Source organism: Rhinolophus ferrumequinum, chromosome 13, assembly GCF_004115265.2.
Source record: "Rhinolophus ferrumequinum isolate MPI-CBG mRhiFer1 chromosome 13, mRhiFer1_v1.p, whole genome shotgun sequence".
NCBI classification, from domain to species: domain Eukaryota; kingdom Metazoa; phylum Chordata; class Mammalia; order Chiroptera; family Rhinolophidae; genus Rhinolophus; species Rhinolophus ferrumequinum.
Genome location: NC_046296.1, coordinates 66,052,826 through 66,069,761, shown reverse-complemented (window position 1 = coordinate 66,069,761; position 16,936 = coordinate 66,052,826). Strand labels below are relative to the sequence as shown.

Genomic DNA, 16,936 nt, shown 5'->3' with positions numbered 1-16,936 from the left:
CCAGCGAGGTAGGAATCGTCCCCATCTTACTGATGAAAAATCGAAGCTCGGGTAAACTGACTTGCCTGTGGTCCCAAAGCCAGTAAACAGAACCATGCTTTGCACCCACATCTCAGCTCCCTGGCTTAGCACCGTCCACTGTGTCAGAGCCACCTCCTCGCTGGGCTGAATCAAGGTGCTTAGATCTGTTTCTGTTGGAGCACAGGTTTTGGGGGGAGTGGGTAAGAACGGATACTCGCATTGGGCACAGTGACTGCTTCTCGTCTATCGGGGGGCGTTTTATGAGAGCGTTCTTCTGTAACGGGCGTGCTGTTGCTTATCTCGTTTTATGGGTCCCTTTGGGATTTGGGTTTTGTCCGTCTTTATTAAAGGCAAACCACTTTATTGCTCTATTTCTTAGTGGCCACTAAATAAATCATCAGATGGACGACTGGTGTGTAGCAGTGGGATGTATTAATAATTGAGTGCCCTGAAATAGACTTTTGTTTTTGCAGCTTGCCAAGAATATTGGGAACGCAGGCTTTAATGAGATTATGGAGTGTTGCCTTCCAGCTGAGGACCCGGTCAAACCCAACCCAGGCAGCGACATGTAAGTGTGGGACTGGCTGTTCTCCCCTTCAGAACAAAGATTGGCCCTGTACCCGAACCCTGATAGGCAGGGAAATAACAAGTTTAGGTACATCAGTTGTTTCTTTAGGGAATAAATCAGCCTAAATTGTTTGGGTTTTTTTCAGTCACCTTAACCTCTTTGGGTGTCCAATTAAAAATTTGATGTGGCTGTTTTTTATGGGATAAGGCCACAGGAAAGCAGCTTTGGCAGAGGCTCTGTGTAAGTGAAGGAGGTGTGGTGAGTATCGCCCCCTGCTGGCGGTGTGTGGGTTCACGCTCACCTTTCTGCCTCGGGAGTAGAGTCACTCTCTCGTCTGTCTTAGTTTTCTCCATGTCACTTCTGAGCCACCGGAGAGGGTTAGTTGTCACAGAAACACGATTACACATCATTCTCTTTCTCAATGTCCTTGCAAATGTGGAGTGTGTTGTTTCCTGCAAAAAAAAAATATATATTGTTTTTTATTTACCTTTGGTACAAAACCTGATTGAGAAGCTTTTGTGCCTCATCACGCATCCAGCTGGCCCATTGAGGCAGAGCTTACAATAGGAACTTTTTTTTTTTTTTGCCAGTTTTATCAAACAAACTATACATCACTCAAATGACACTGGTCTTTGAGAGAGGTGGATGGGAGACCACCTGGGCAGGGCAGTGCATGGCCAACCCATTTAGACTTCGGTCCTCGTTATGATGGGTGGGCTGTCTGCCCGCAAGAGGCTTCGGGGTGGTTTACCCACTATGACATGATACCAAGTGAGGCAGACAGGACGGGGGAAAGGAGAAAGCAGTCCCCGGGCCAGTTAAAAGAGACAGCCCCTGCACTTGAGTGGTGCGTCTGGACGAAAGTGTTCTGGCAAGAGAGGGAAAATGAGAAATACGTGATAAAGAGAACATACAGAAATTAATTTGTAGAGGCAGCATTTCCCTCAGAGTAAGCCTGAGGTAAAATTGATAGCCCAGGTCCTCCCAGAGGACAGACATTGAGTAAGAACGGTGAACAGCGTACGCATAGGTGGCATATACGGGCCATTTGTAAAAGCACAGAATTTAGTTTTTTGTAACCATTTTGTGGGGGGGTGTCTGAAAAGCAGAGGTTGCAGGATCTGTGTTCTTTTGTATTTGGGTGAGGTGACTTAATACAGTAAATGAGCTCAGACAACTAAAGGAATGAACAGGCACCCTGTCCAGTCCACACCTTCTCAGTATCAGGTATCGGAGGTGAGCATTCGGGTGGCGTTGGATTAGTCAGTTCCTGTTTGAGTCCTGTAGCAACTGTTGGTGGGGTAACATTTCCTTGAGACTGCATTTTCTCTCTGGATGAAGGTCTGAGTTTCAAATCTGTGTTCTGACCCTACCTGGAGAGGTAGAACAGGACATAGAAATCCAGTCCCTACCCAGTGCTGGGACCCGGGCAGGTACGTTAACTTTTCTGGGCCCCTTTCCCCTAATAGAAGCAGGGAGACAGTGTTCCCCCCTCACTGTCCCAGGGCCATCAGCAGGTGATGAGGTAAACAAAGCATGTTTTACTCAGTTGGCGTGAACAGCTCTGCTCACAACTCTGCTCACCCTGGAGCTTGGGCCACGGGGCAGTATAAGTGCCACACGCTGATTCCACACACCCTGAAAAGTGAGGCTCCCCTCAAGTTAGGTTTCAGTTGGAGATCGCTTCCTGGGGTCGCTAGAAGATCCTGTTTATCAAAGGAAATTTTGTGGTCTGGTGTGGTGCATTTATTTACTGCTTAACTGACACCTGCTCTCACAGTGAAGGTACCCGTTTCCTGAAAGGCTGTAATGTTGGTCAGTTTTGAACAAAGTATATGATAACTTCTTCTGTGTACCAAGGCTGCTTTATAAAAGCAGAGATTTTGTTTATTCTGTGGCTAGAGGATTCTAAAACATGAATCCCGTCTGCTTGGAACTCGACAATGTGAATGTTCTGTCTGCTTTGAAACCCCTCTCCCCAACCTTGGCAAAGGGGAAAAGGAAGTTTTCTCCATCCCCTTTTTTTCTTCAAAAGGATAGTAGACGACCGATGTGATGGCAAAATGCCACCTACTTTCTTACCTCCTCAGTTGAAATAACCAGCGGGCCCTCTGTGCTCCTGTAGCATTCAGATCTGTTCTAAAACATTTCATCCCACTTTGTGTCATACCTAAGTATTTACATATATTTTTCTGATAAATTGCGTCTTACTCATTTTTATATTTCCTACCACAAGTGTTGCTTGATCTGGGAAGCACATTTTTAAAGAATTAGCAAGTCAAAGATACAGTCCCAGCTCTGAGGCTACTTACGTAAGCTAAGGCTTTACTTCCAGGTAAAAGGAATGCACTGTTTCTGGCTTTATCTCAGAACAGCACTCCATCTGCAGATAAATCAGTGGGTGGGGGGATGCCAAAGACCCCCTCACCGCCCGTGAAAACCGGGATGGATTTGGGGGTGTTGAGAGAGAGAAGTGGGTGGGAAGGGGAAGCTGCCTGGTGTGTGTCTGCGTACAGAAGCCAGCACGTTTCTCTCCCTTGACTCAGGACCTGATGTATGTCCTGTCCTCCAGAAGTATAAGAAGCCCCTCCTGAACAGTGTGCCAAATGTTATGTCAACTTCAGTGTTTTTCTCCAAAAGCCTAAGCCTTTCAAAAAAGGGGGAGGGGAATCACATGGCAGTGAACTTCCTTTGCAGAGCCGTGGGCAGACAGGCAGTCAGGCAGACCACCTGAGACAGTGCTTTCTACCAGGTCAGGCCCGGTGGTCTGGAGCTGAGCTATGAATGGCTATTGCAGGAACGTGGGTTACCTAGGGGAGAACCTGCCTGCCACGTAGAGGCATAAAAAGCCTGCCTGCCACGTAGAGGGAGCCGGGTAAGCAAAGGCATGGAGATACACATGAGGTGGTGAGGGAGACACCTCAGTGAGATTGGTGCATAGAGCTTCAGGAGGAAGGTGGAGACGTGCCAGATGGGCTGAGAACACACGGCCCCATCCTGTGAGTGGGTCGTTCACCTGCACAGCCAGCCCTGAGAACCTGGGCGAGGCCCCAGGACACCTGCCCTGGGTCTTGAGGCTTCCTGTGTTGGAAACTAGAGGGTTTCGATGCTTCTAGAAAGCGCTCAAGGTGTCCCAGTGAACACAGGTGCTGCAGGGGAGTCACGTGGCAGCTGCCACCCCAGTTGATATTTTCCTACCAGCGCTTCTTATAAGGAGGGTGGCGGCTGGATTTTTTAAGAAGTTGTTTTAGAGTAGTTGTTGGGTGTGTTTGAACAAAGGCCCTTAATCATTTACAAGGCAATTATGTTTGATTTCAGGAATGCCAGGAAAGACTACATTACTGCCAAGTACATTGAGAGGAAATATGCAAGGAAAAAACACGCGGATAACACGGCAAAACTGCACAGCCTGTGTGAGGCCGTCAAAACAAGAGATATTTTTGGGTTACTCCAGGCATATGCTGATGGTGTGGACCTTACAGAAAAAATTCCACTGGCCAATGGACATGTAAGAGGGTGGCTTGCTACTTTTAAAAAAAGAAAAGAAGGGGGAGGGGAAAGTGGCAAGGCCATGAACTAGGAATGCTGACAAAGTGGTATAATGCTCTGACAGGATTGAGTTCTGGGGGAAGAAATTGGTGTCCATTCCCAAGCCAAAAGTGTACTGCCAGCTCTGGGAAGAAAGCCCAGCTCCTGGGGGCCATGGCATGTTCTCAGAGGCCTGAGCTCCTTGAGAGAAGCCCTGTCCTCTGTTAGCGTCTTCTGGGGACACAGGGAGCCTCGGGGCCAAGCGCCAGCTCCCAGGACCACGCTGGGGAGGAGAGCTCTGCTGGCCTGGTGCCTTGCTCCCCCTGCTCCCCACACCCTCCCCCCGATGGAACAGGAGTGGGAGAGACATCCCCCCGTTTCCTGAGGAGCCATCTTGAGAGGGTGGGGTCTCACTGTGAGGATCCACCAGTGTCACAGGTCACTGTGTGTCCTAACTCCTTCCACAAGTGTGCCCTGTGGACACACACTCACATTCCCTTGAAACCTCCTTACCCCCAGGATAAAGGGGCTTGGGGCTGGGGAGACCTCTTAGAAAGTTGAGCACATTATGTGAAAACTTAATGTTCAGTGAGGCAGAACTCAAGCCCAGATGGTCCAGGGTGTGCTGAGCTCTGAGCCCCGTGTTGGCCGAGGATAGCGGGGACACTTCCTTCCCCTCCCTTCTGTCCCCCGCCCACCTTCATTAGTCTCTTACCCCCCACTTGCCAGAACTTACTTTCAGAAAAGGCAGTGGTGGTCATGTGCCCCATGAGTTGAAGACCAGGTATTCGCGTGGATGGCCGCCTTATCTGTAAGAGGGTGTCATGTGGAGTCTCCTGTCCAGCTCCCCATTTAAGAACGCAGGACATGGTGAGGCCAAACAGGAACACCCATGGAGCCATAGATAGGGGAGTCATACCACTATAGTCTCGCAGGCAGCTGGGTTGGAGATTCATGAAGCTGGAGTCACACGATCTGCAGCCTGCCGTCCACTTGTCTCTGCCAACCAACCTGACTTGCTAGCTACAACCCGCCGTGCTAACTGCAATCCGCACTTGCTAGCCCAGCCACCATCTCCTTGCTAGCCCCCATTTGCTTCTAGTGTAGCCACGGCAGTTATATTAGTGGCCAATGGCTCACTGGTTACAGCTGATGGCCAACTAGCCACAGCTGGTGGCCATCCAATCACAGTTGATGGCCATTTACTACCGAAGTGAGCACCTTTCCACATGAGGCCGAGAGCCTGGAAACTGCACTCCGGGCTCTGTACCCACAGTGTCGAAAGGAAAACTTGAACCCTCTTTTAAAGCTATATGTTTCTATGAATTCAGGCAGCAGGTGTAAGAGACGGGCTTATAGGAGGCCCGAGAACCTTCCTGGAGTCTTTGTACTGGGACCCTTGCTTACAGGCAGCACCTTATATTGTTAGTACAGGGACAAGGACAGAGAGATGGGAGGACTTTGAAATGAAAACCTTGAATTTCTCATTACTTCCCACGGAATAAGGAGAAATAGGCCCAACTATATAAGTTCCCAAGGGCAGAGAGTTTGCCCTGGTTAAAGGGGTCACTGTGTATCTTAGAGATAAACTTTTTGAAGGAAAGAATAAAAGACCTTTAGAAGAGAGATACACGCTGTCACTTGTGTTGGACACAAAACTGAATGTTCCCTTGGGACTCCGGAGTGTTTCTGTTTGGTCTGCAGGAGCCAGATGAAACCGCCCTCCACCTTGCAGTCAGATCCGTGGACCGGACTTCTCTTCACATTGTAGACTTTTTAGTTCAGAACAGGTAGGTGCTCTGAAATTAGGGAGGCATTTGCCTTTGTTCCCTGATTTTTCTGAGGAAGGAGACAGGTGCTGCCTCATGGCGTCAGTGGTCTGGCCAAAATGTTGGGATTTTCCCAGGTCTAAACATGAATTATGAGACAGCAAAAGTGCTGCCAGGTGTGGGATTTCCATGGCAATCCTACAGAGGCCCTGGAGTATGAGGAACAAACCCTTCCCAGGATCTGCACGATCCAGTTTCTGGTGTCTGTGACCCAGGGAGACACCAAGCCCCTGGAGAGCAGACTCAGTGGCCCTCATATCTGAGGTGCATGAGTCCCTTTCTGGAGTGACCTGGCCTTGTTTTACATTAGAAGAACTTCTGAAATCTCCTCACAATTCCCCCTGAGCCTGTTTTCAGGACCAGTCCGGGGCGAGTAGGCTCAAAGGAGCCCAGGGACTCTGGACTTTGGAAAAGTGCCTTTTCCTCTTTCTGGTGAAAGTGTCAACAGTAAGATGGAAAAGCTCCCCCATCTTTCTGTGGGACGTGATAGGCGAGTCCCACAGGCTTCCTGGGGCCTCGGCACTGATGGGAAAGCGGGAGGGGTGAGACGGGAGGGATGCGGTGGTTCAGGGCCGGCCTGGGAGGGCAGGTGCCCTCACCCCTTCTCAGCCCCTGCCCAGGTACAGCTCGGGTGCCTCACTCCCTCTTTGGCCATCTCTGCCATCGCTGTGAGTTCCCTGGTGGCCTTAAGCTAAGGCCACCTCGACCTGCTCACTTTGGAGGAGGATTGAGAGAAGTCCTCAGTGATGCTGGCGGCTCCCCATTCTCCTGTCATACCTCAGTCCCCTGCCTAGGCAGTCCCTACTCTTGCAACCCGTGACTCCCTGTTCTTTGTCTTTCTCTTCCCCTGTGCTCGGCCAGTGGGAACCTGGACAAACAGACAGGGAAGGGCAGCACGGCCCTGCATTACTGCTGCCTGACGGACAACGCTGAGTGCCTCAAGCTGCTCCTGCGGGGGAAGGCCTCCATCGAGATAGGTGAGCGGCGGGCCGCTGGCCTTCCTGCTGGCTCAGCGCCCACGGTGCCCTCGGACACAGTGTGTACCCCGCACTCCTGTCAGGGCTGCAGAGAAGTAAGCCGTGCCCTCTAAAGAGAAGGGGCCCTCCCTCCCTGCCCTGTATGGCTGCTGTGGTCTCAGGTTCAGCAGCAGCCTCCCTCCATCTGTTACGTAGACTTGCCATCATGTGCAGGCATCGTTTGGATGGTAAGAGGCAGAGAATAGGCCCTGCAGCTGTCACGGAAGCCGAGGTGAATTTAGACAAAGACTGGGGCATCTTGCCCTCCTGTTCATAACCCCACTTAAGATTCGACTTAGCCCCGCCTGGCTCTGGGCTGCAGGTGTGCTGGTGAGACACTGTTCACTGCCCCTCCTTTCTCTGCACGAGTCTCCTCCACGAGGGACCCTTGGGGTGCGTGGCCTTGGTCCTCTCCCTCCACCGTGGGACCCTGGTCAGGCACAGGCTGGCCCAAGGGCACCCAGCTGTGATTGGGTCATGAGGAAGTGCTTTGAAGGTCATTTGAAAGAAGAAAGAAGGCGTACACCTGCCTGAGAGCCAGGTTTCTTTTCTAACAATTCATAATCCAGCCTCGCCGACTGAGCCTCATTTAGGAGAAAGTACATAGTTTTAGATTTGTAGACAGTGTAAAAGGAAGTATCAAGTTATTACCGGCAAACACCCGCGACTCCCATCAGCAGTGGTTCTGGTTAGCGAATTGCTGTGAAGGGCTTTCTTCGACTTAAGAGTTTGGATAACGATTTTCGTTATTTGGCTACTTCAGAGGTTTGATTTGCACGATTAGTGCAAACCGTGTCTTGTAAAATCTTACTGTTACGCTCCAGTTCTGTACAATTATAAGCCAAGTTCAGCCCTGACTGGGGCAGACTCATTGTGGATTTCCCTAGTCATGTTCAATCTAATTTAGTGCTGCTGCTCTGTATCTTTTTTTAATTGTCTCTCGATAGGAAACCTTCACTTGTGTTTGTTGTAATGCCTCCTTTTGTCACCCTGCCTTTTAGCTAATGAGTCAGGAGAGACACCCCTGGATATTGCCAAGCGCCTCAGGCATGAGCACTGTGAGGAGCTGGTGAGTCTCCACCCAGCAAGGACGGGGCGAGAACGGGACGAGGACACCCTTCCTGGGACTGGGAGGGGCCGCGCCCCCTTGAGGAGGGTTTGCTCTGAGCCCGGCAGTGTGTGTCCCAGTCGGAGCCCAGTGTCCTAGATGGGATGGCTTGGAGAAGGCATTTTGCAGAGCCTTGAGAGAGGAGGTGACCACTTCCCTCCTAGTGATGCTTGGAACACAAGTTGGTATTCCGTGGCGTTGCGGGGCATGTGGAGCAGAGGCCCCGAGGACACCCTAACTTTGCCTGTCTTCTGGGATCTCTAGGCTGTTAGCTCATCCCTCTACATGAGCACGCCAAAGCTTTCTTATTTCACTCCCCGGCCCGAAATCATTAGGGTTGTTATACACCTTTTTTTCCTGTCATGTTCTGGAAGAAGAGGCAGTGTGGCCAGTGGACAGCCCTCCAGGGTCAGGCAGAACCCGGTTTGCAGTGGGGTTCCACTGCTGTGACTCAGGAAATTTCGTCTTGCCAGCTCTCTCCACTGTTTCCTTATTTTTTAAGTGGAATCAGCTCTACTGCTTTGCAAGGTTGTTACGAGAATTATTGTCGAACTCTAAAGCTACTGCTCAGTGAATAGAACTATTAACAGTAAATGCGTACAATCGTAGGATAAGTAACAGGTAGTATTTGAAGTATTTTCTGTCCATTAACTCATTTAATCTTGATAAGTACCTCTGGCATGGTTTCTACTGTTACCCCCATTTTACAGATGAGGAAACAGCATAGAAAGGTGAAGTAACTGGCCTAAGGTTACACAGTTCCTCTCTGGCTATGAAGAAAATTAAGCCCTAACGTCCGAAGATTTTCATTGTATCTGATGAGTCAGTTTCTCTCCTATGCATCTAGAATGGAACTAGCCATCTACCTTCCTTGAGAGAACTGAGAAAATAGTCATTCACATCCTTTTCATCAGCGCTTAATTCTGTCGTATTGGTTGAGAAAGGCTGGGTTAACAGCTGTCGACACGTTCGTTTTGCTCAGGTTGAGTTTGCTCCCACGGCAGTGTCTGTACCTACAGGCTGACCATCATCATCCTATAGAACTCAAATATCCCTTGCTACATACAGCACTTTACAGTAGACAGAGCACTTAATGGGAGTTACCAGGTTTGAGTTTCATGGTGAATTAGGGAGGGGACTTATCCTAATACATGTACAGAAGTACATTTACATCCGAGGAAGCCCGCCTTGCACTGCTCTCTGCCCCCTCCCACCGCACCCCTCCTTTTGGACCCCTTGCTGGGTGCCTGTTTCATGGGGCTTCGTGGGCTGTATGCATGTGGTGTGTGAGCAGCAGTGTCACTGACAGTTCTGTGTTCTCCTCAGCTGACCCAAGCCTTATCTGGAAGGTTCAATTCTCACGTTCACGTCGAGTACGAGTGGCGCTTGCTCCATGAAGACCTGGATGAAAGCGATGATGATATGGACGAGAAACTGCAGGTCTGTGCCGGGTGTAAAACGTTAAGGTTCTATAATGAGCCTCATTCAGAGCAGCGTGGGTCCTAGCCTGTAATTATGGCAGAAAGGTGTTTTGCAGAAAAGAAAATCTAGTTTACTTTTTGCTTCCATTGATCTCAGTAGGTTTGGGCCTTACTGCTCCTGTCCCCAGCGCCTGCACACATTGATTTAAAGGAACTGTGATTATGTCATCAGAGGCAGCTGCTCACTTTTTTATAGGAAGGAAAGATACGGGGAGCCGTAGGTCTAGTGGGTTTTAGTGGAAGCTCACACTCTATGGACAATGTGATAACGAGCCCGGTGTCCCCAAGTATTGGTGATCATGTTCCCCTAGTTAATCTTTAAAACCGTAACTGAAATCATTAACTGACCCTTAGAGCTCATTGGGGCCAAGCCTTTATCAGGCAGGGCCTTAAGCCTCAAGAGAGAGAGGTTGACTTGGCCACAGTGAAACAAGTATTTGAGACCGAGTTGGGGCCAGACTGAGGGCTCTCGCCTCCTAGTGCAGCTCCCTTCTCACGACATGCACTGCACGCTCAGGGAGACCCCGGAAGGTGGCCACTTCACACAAGTCTCAGAGGAAGAGTCAGATTCAGACAGACTGACTGCAATCCCACACTCCTAGCTGCCAGGAAGCGAGTGGCGAGTGCCGCTCGTGTGTTGAGCCTGTCTAATTATATATGTGGCGTTTCTGGAACTTATCAGACCATCCTTGTGGATGGAGCAGTTGACACCCATACTTACTGTTTCTTAGAATAAGAAATTTCTTCCGAGCTAGCTATAACTCAGCGTCAAAGTGCGAAGAGCCGACTACGTGTATACTTACCTACCTTATAAAGAGGAGGAGGTTTGAAGCACTGGCCCCGGGCTGAGAGCACATGTCACATTCCCATCATGTGGGCAGTGACACAGCAGGTGGCATCGTCCACGCAGAAGTCCAGCAGGAAGGGCTCTGCTGGGAGCCCTAACGCTCATCCCCCAGCCTCTGCAGCTGAGCGTGGTGGGAGGCTCAGCTCATACCGCCATGGGTTTGCGGGAGTTGAAAACCGTGTGGAGAGCCACCAGCCGCTGAGTCCTGCACACCTGAGTGGGGCTGGGGCCATGGAGTTGGCCAGAGCCTGGACCGGGCGGAATCTCCTGTGAGGGGAGGAGCTGGGCACCAGCCAATCTGATACTGCTGAGCTCCTGGCACTGTGCTAGGGAAACAGTGAGCATTATGTCTATTTAACAGATGAGAAACACGGTCACGAGGTGGACTAAGAAATTTGCTCAAGATCATAGCTATTACTGTGAAGCTGACATTTGAAATATGAGTTAGATCTCATTTGCCCAAGTCATGATTCCACGCCATGACCTTCAGGTAGAACAAGGGTTGGCAAACTCTTAAAGGGCCAGAGAGTGAATTTTAGGCTTGTGGGCCTAAAATACCACACTTTGTTGCTACCAGGATGCGCTGCCAGGGTGGCTTGAAAGCAGCCATTGACGGTATGTAAACAATGGGGTGTGGCTGTGTTCCAATAAAGCTTTATTAACAAAAACAGGTGGCAGCTGGTGGGCCATGGTTTGCTGACCCCTGAGTTAGAGGCATCTCAAGAGATGCAATTCATAGGGGATGAAAACCGTGCTCTCTCCTGAATTCTCTGTGTAGCTGTTGGGGGTTGACTGCAGCTCGATGCCCAGAGCAGCTAGACTGTAAGAAAGTATGCTTATGACGGGGAAACAGTGAAAATGCAGAGCTACGTTCAGATAACTCGGGCTAGTAAAGATGAGATCGCTTCTATTTTAAATCCTTCGCAGAACACAGAATTGTAACTTGTAAATCATGGCTTTTTTGTTGTGTGTGTTTCCATTACGAGACATGATACGAGTAGAGTTTTAAATCTTGCAGCTCTCATGTAACAGTTGAGAGTCAGAAGTGCACCCTGCCCAAGTAGAGGTGGTGTCCATGAGGTTGTCACCAGTAGCGTGAGTGCTGTGACCGAGAGGTCAGTGTGCCTGCGTGTCCCACACCTGCCTGCACCCCTCTGCAGCCCAGTCCCAGTCGGCGAGAAGACCGGCCCGTCAGCTTCTACCAGCTGGGCGCCAACGCTGCGTCTCTGGCCAGAGACACTGCCAGCCTGGCCAAGGAGAAGCAGAGGAGCTACGTGCCCAGCATCTTGCAGAACGAGACGTATGGCGCCATCCTGAGCGGCAGCCCGCCACCCTCCCAGCCTGCGGCCCCCAGCACCACCAGCGCCCCCCCACTGCCCCCACGGAATGTTGCCAAAGGTACGGAGCTGTTGGTCACCCTGCCAGAGCACAATGGGTGTAGTTGGGGTTTTTGTTTTGGGAAGTTTGTGTTGTTGCTTTGCCCGCAACTAGGTAACAGTTGGGTCAGGATCAGGATCAGGATGGGTTTTTCCATGTGGGGCCTTTTTTTTGTTATTTCTGTTGTTTGCTTCCTAAAGGAGCTCCATCATTCCTAGGGTGCCAAATGCCCATAGAGTATCTTCAGCGGGTTCTTGTTCTGGGCAGAGCTGTGGCATCTGTGTGACTCGGGGAACGCAGGGTAGGACTGAGGCAGATGGGCCAGCTCCTGACACTGATCTGTCAGCTCTTTTCCTGCAGACCTTCTTTCTGGTCCTTTTCTCTTTGCTTTTCACCCTCGTGACCCCTCCCTTTCTTTGCCTTCATTCTTTTCTGTTTTATCTCTCCCCACCTGCATTCGGCCAGCCTGTGGCACCTGTGATTAGTTCTTATCACTCTGATCCCCATGAGGTGAGGGATGAAAAGATGCTGACTTGGGGACAATGCTCAGCCTAATTGTAAAAGTTCAAAGTTGTTCCTGTGGTCCCGCCAGGGCCTGAAGTGCCAAAGTTGCCACACTCACTCTGGCTGTGTCACAACGTACTGAGTTGGACTCAACAGGTGCTGGGTTTGTTTTATAAAAACGGAAAATGAAGGCCCCGCGCCCCAACCCCACCCCCAAGTTAAGTACTTTGCCCAGCAGTGAAGGGCCAAGTGGTCATGCTGTTCTTTGAAGGCAGGTCCAGCAAGTGGCCGGCCCAGTTCTGGGCTGGGGCTAGGAGCCATGGCCAGTGGCCTTGGAGGGCCCCCCACAGGAAGGAGGGAAAGGAGCCTCCATCCCTGGGTGTGATGTCCAGGCGCTTTGGCTGCTGCTGGTCACAAAAGAAGTCCCCAGTTGCTTTTGTGCAGTAGCTGCTCTCTGGGCCGAGGAGTGAATACAGCAGCATGCCATCACGCTGGGTCCGTGGTCGCATGTGGCTGGGCCCCCACCTCCCCCTGCTGTCCTGGGTGTCTGAAGACCCTCCCACACAGAGCAGGGAGGCCCAGAGGAGGCCAATGAGCCTGTTGTCTGGGTCACTGAACCACACCCCTCAAGAGCAGACCCTCCAAGAGGAGAGCAGGCACTGCCAGGCAGGCCCCGGAAACCAGCCTGCTCACCTGCGGGCAGAGCCCATCATCTGCACAGCACACAGCACCCCTGTGCCCATGTCCGAGGCAGTGTCTGTAGCCCAGGTATGAGGGAGGTCCCTGAGTAGGAAGGAAGCTGTGAAAGCAAGTCTCACAGCTGCCATGTCCTCCTCGTCACCGTCACTGGGCTCTGGCTGGGAGGGTCCCAGGGCAGGCGAGGGCAGCAGTGTGGTTGGGTCCCTTTGGGGGCATCTCACTGCCTCCTGCCATCCTCCTGCCACATTTGGTATGACGGGGGCTGAAATGACGGGGTCATCTCCACCCCATTAGTGGCTTTTCCTGACTGTCATCTGAGGAAAGATTGTGTTTTGCTCTGTTGGATCATATAAAAAGTAACGGGAAGCTGCTCATTTCTCGCTTTCCCAACGTCTGAGAATGAGAGGGTCTTGGTTTCTTTCTTTTCTTTTCTTTTGCGAGTCCAGTGGTGAGCGTCATGTCTTCCTTTGATGATGTAGCATTTCATCCCTGCTGGGGCCCCCCTCCCCTCTCCCCAGGGTCTCCTTGTTCTCCGTCCAGCCCACACATGGTCCAATGTGGAGACCCCGTGCAACTAGAAAAGGGAGTCGTGTCAGCCTGTCATGTCTGCACCAAGCTGACCTTGAACTTTGTCCATAGCAGATGTGTGAAGGCTCCCACTGGACGCAGGGCCTGCCCTGTGCAGTGCGGCCCATTTCCTCTCCGGGCCCAGCCCGCCGTGTGGCCCAGCAAGCCTCCGACATCGGTCCCCCTGTGCACCCAAGCAGATGCCACTCATTGAACAAGAGCAGCAAGCTTTGTGGGGGCAGAGGAAGGACTGTGGTCAAGGAGTGCCAGCGCCCTAGTGTGTCACCTGAGCTGCTTGCTGTCATCTTCCCCAATTTATAGCCAGAAATGCCTGCGGGAGGTGGGAGAGAGCCTTTCACCTGGTGTGTTTGGTTTGTACCCCTCCTCCCCCTGCTCGTGCGACGCCATCACCCTCACAGGCCAGCGGGAGGACTTGGTGGGTGGGACCCGAGTGCAGTGCTCAGGGCGTGTCCTGGTGCTTACTCTTCCCTCTTCAATCCGGCAACTGTATTGGAGAAATAGAATCGGAAAGATTGAGAAAACTGGCTGGGAATTTCCCCAGAAGCATTAGTCGTTTGGTGCGTATCGGAATCGATCTTCCAGATACCAGACAATTTTTAAAAATCGGCATTCTATCTGTGGTCTGAATGCTAGTCTAGAAGGGTCACTGTTACCATTTGATAAGGATGCGGATCAATAACGCGCTGTTCTGTTTCTGTTTTTGTTGTGTGCGTGCGCGTGCCTGCCTGTGTGCGCGCGTGCCTGTGTGCGTGCGTGCGCGTGCGTGCGCAGTTCAGACAGCCGCCTCCGCTAACACCCTGTGGAAGACAAACTCTGTAAGTGTGGACGGTGTAAGCAGGCAGCGATCTTCGTCAGATCCGCCAGCTGTCCATCCACCGCTGCCCCCTCTTCGCGTGACATCTACCAGTACGTTTTTTCCTTTTTCCTTTCTCGCCGGTGGGCTTTGTAGATCTGGACGGCCGGGGGGTGCTTTCGGCAGCCACGTGGGGAGAGCCCCGCGGCCGCCTGCGGCTCAGCCCCGCCCCCTCCGCGGTGCAAACTCCTGCCTGTCTGCCCCACACCCGCCCCAAGGGGGGCGCTCACTCCTTCCTCTGTCTCCCCAAGCATTTCGGCAGCACTTCGTTTCACGTCAGCTCAGGGCTTCATTTCCTTTGGCCGTTTGGTTCTCAGTATGTGGGCACAGTCATCTGGATTATAATCTGGTGTGTGTTTCTCCTCATTGTCAGCAGGAGGGCGAAAGCCCCAGAACCCTAGGGCGGGGGTCGGGAGGAGGTTCTCCTCCTGCGGGCAGAGGTGGGACACCTGCAGGGTCAGGGGAGCCAGCCCCGCAACTGCCCTCTCCTTCCTGCTCTGCTTTGGCGGTGAGAGGAGGGTGCTCCGGCTCCCCTGGGTTTGCTTTGAGAGCCCTGAGAGCTTTCTCGGGTTTTTCCTGCCTTCCGTGTCCTCAGTTAGGATGTAAGAAGCTGGCCCCAGAGGGGTGTGGCTGCTGGCAGAGCAGGGAGCTAGTGTGCGAGGGTCTTCCAGAGGCCTGAGTGAGGTGGTCGGTCATCCAGCTAAGATACATCCAAGTTAAACAGCAAGGGGGCACTCAAAGTCAAGGCGGACACACAGTAGGTCCCGGGGGGACATGGCAGGTCCTAGAGGGCACTCAGTAGGTCCCAGAAGCCCACTTTTCTGCCTCTTAGTCTGGCGCTTCTGGGGTGGGGGGTACACTGGCACGCTGGTCTGCCTTTTGACTTAAAGCAGAGAAAGCACACAGGAATGAAAGCAAAAAAGAGAAAGGCAGACTCTAAACTGATCCCTCCTGGGAGCCCTCCCAGCTGTCCTGGTGAGAGCTGCTGCTGACTGCCTCTGCTGCCTCTGTAGGTGCCGGCCTCCTGAGGCAGGCGGCTGCCTCAGCAAGACTAGGGGATGAGAACGCCGCACATTCAGGGAGGGCACTGATGTTCCCCAGCAAAGGGGGAGCAGGGGAAGGAGGCATGGGCTCAAGGCCCAGCACCCTGCCCTGTCTTGCCAGCTCTGTGACCTGGCTGAAAGCACGTCCCCTCTCTGAGCCTCAGCCTCCTTGCCTGTCAAAACTAGAGAATAAACTCTTGGCCTTGCCCGCCCTCAGATCGTGGTGCCTGTACAGAGATAGTTCTTCACGTTTCTTCAGAGTGACCTGCTTGCACCTTAGGGAGACGGGTAGGGCCCCTGGATCCACTGAGGCCGAAAAAGAATTGGCCCAAGAAGGCCCAGCTCCTCCAGGGGCAGGATAGCGAGGTCTGAGACGGCCTGGGCCTCAGGTCTCAGGGTAGAAAGCAGAAAACCATCTTGGCTTCTCCAAGATTGGATTCTAGCTGAGAAAATGTAGCCTTATAGAAACATTTAAAGCCTAACTATTTACTGAAAATCGGCAATGAAGCTATGTTTTTTTCCCTTATGAAATAGCAATAGAAAAAGAAGCGCTTATCGGAAGAGCCTCCAGTGAGAAAACCAGGAACGTGATGCCTGAAGTGTGACCCTCTATATTTTTCTCTCTCTCCGCAGATCCCTTGGCTCCCACGCCACCGCCTCCGGTAGCAAAAACGCCCAGTGTGATGGAAGCCTTGAGCCAGCAGAACAAGCCGGCCCAGCCTGGGGTCCCACTGGGCAAAGCCACCCCCCCACCCCTGCCACCCCAGCCACCCAGCCGTCTCCCGCAGAAGAGGCCTGCGCCCGGGTAACCACCTCCCTTCCACGTCCCCCTCAGGGCCTGGCCACATTGCCCATCCTTTCTTCTTGCATTCAAGGAGCTTTCAAGTGGTCCCATTACTTCATCTGCCGAGGTTTCTATGGGAACATTTGAAAAGTCCAGTGTTTCTACTGCTGTAACATTAGTGATATAACTTGGTTTCATCAGATTTCAAATGTCTTCAAAATAATTTATCAAGAATTTTTAAAGTGTGAAAGTTTCATATGACTGTGTGTCATATCTACATAATTTAAATTTCTGTTTAGTACATTAGTACAGACACTGGGATTTGAGGAGTTAAAGTCATAAAACATGGGGCCTCTAGGTTCTGTTTGTTGCTCACTCACAAGGTTATTTTGACTGCGTGGACCCTCTGCAGTGTGGAGCATATATTTCCCACAAACGGGTGTTCTCCTACATAAACACAACGTAAACAGCAAAATCAGCACATTAACATAGATCCGTCACTACCTTCCAATCCTCAGACTCCATTCAAGTTTACCATTTGTCCAGATAACATCCTTTACTGCACAGGAACCCAGTTCATGGCTCTCAGCCTGGATCCTTGTAGTGGAAAATGGTTCCTTTTAGCTGAATGATACTTAGAAGCCAAGTTCAGCGTGCTTTGTGTGCTCATTGCTGGGGGAGTATCACTGC

General features: G+C 51.7%; 1 protein-coding gene across 9 annotated transcripts in view; it reads left to right on the top strand.

Annotated features, from left to right (window-relative positions):
- The window catches only part of ASAP2 (ArfGAP with SH3 domain, ankyrin repeat and PH domain 2), a 147,546-nt gene that overhangs the window by 121,559 nt on the left and 9,051 nt on the right, over positions 1-16,936 (top strand). For 6 of the 9 annotated variants that reach the window (XM_033125013.1, XM_033125010.1, XM_033125012.1 and 3 more), the window contains 9 exons: positions 495-589; positions 3,908-4,097; positions 5,822-5,907; positions 6,808-6,923; positions 7,964-8,031; positions 9,397-9,510; positions 11,559-11,796; positions 14,338-14,472; positions 16,096-16,267. In XM_033125013.1, coding sequence (XP_032980904.1) covers positions 495-589; positions 3,908-4,097; positions 5,822-5,907; positions 6,808-6,923; positions 7,964-8,031; positions 9,397-9,510; positions 11,559-11,796; positions 14,338-14,472; positions 16,096-16,267 — 1,214 coding nt within the window. The remainder of the gene's footprint in view (positions 1-494; positions 590-3,907; positions 4,098-5,821; positions 5,908-6,807; positions 6,924-7,963; positions 8,032-9,396; positions 9,511-11,558; positions 11,797-14,337; positions 14,473-16,095; positions 16,268-16,936) is intronic. The other 3 variants (XM_033125016.1, XM_033125014.1, XM_033125015.1) reach the window with 1 other exon arrangement.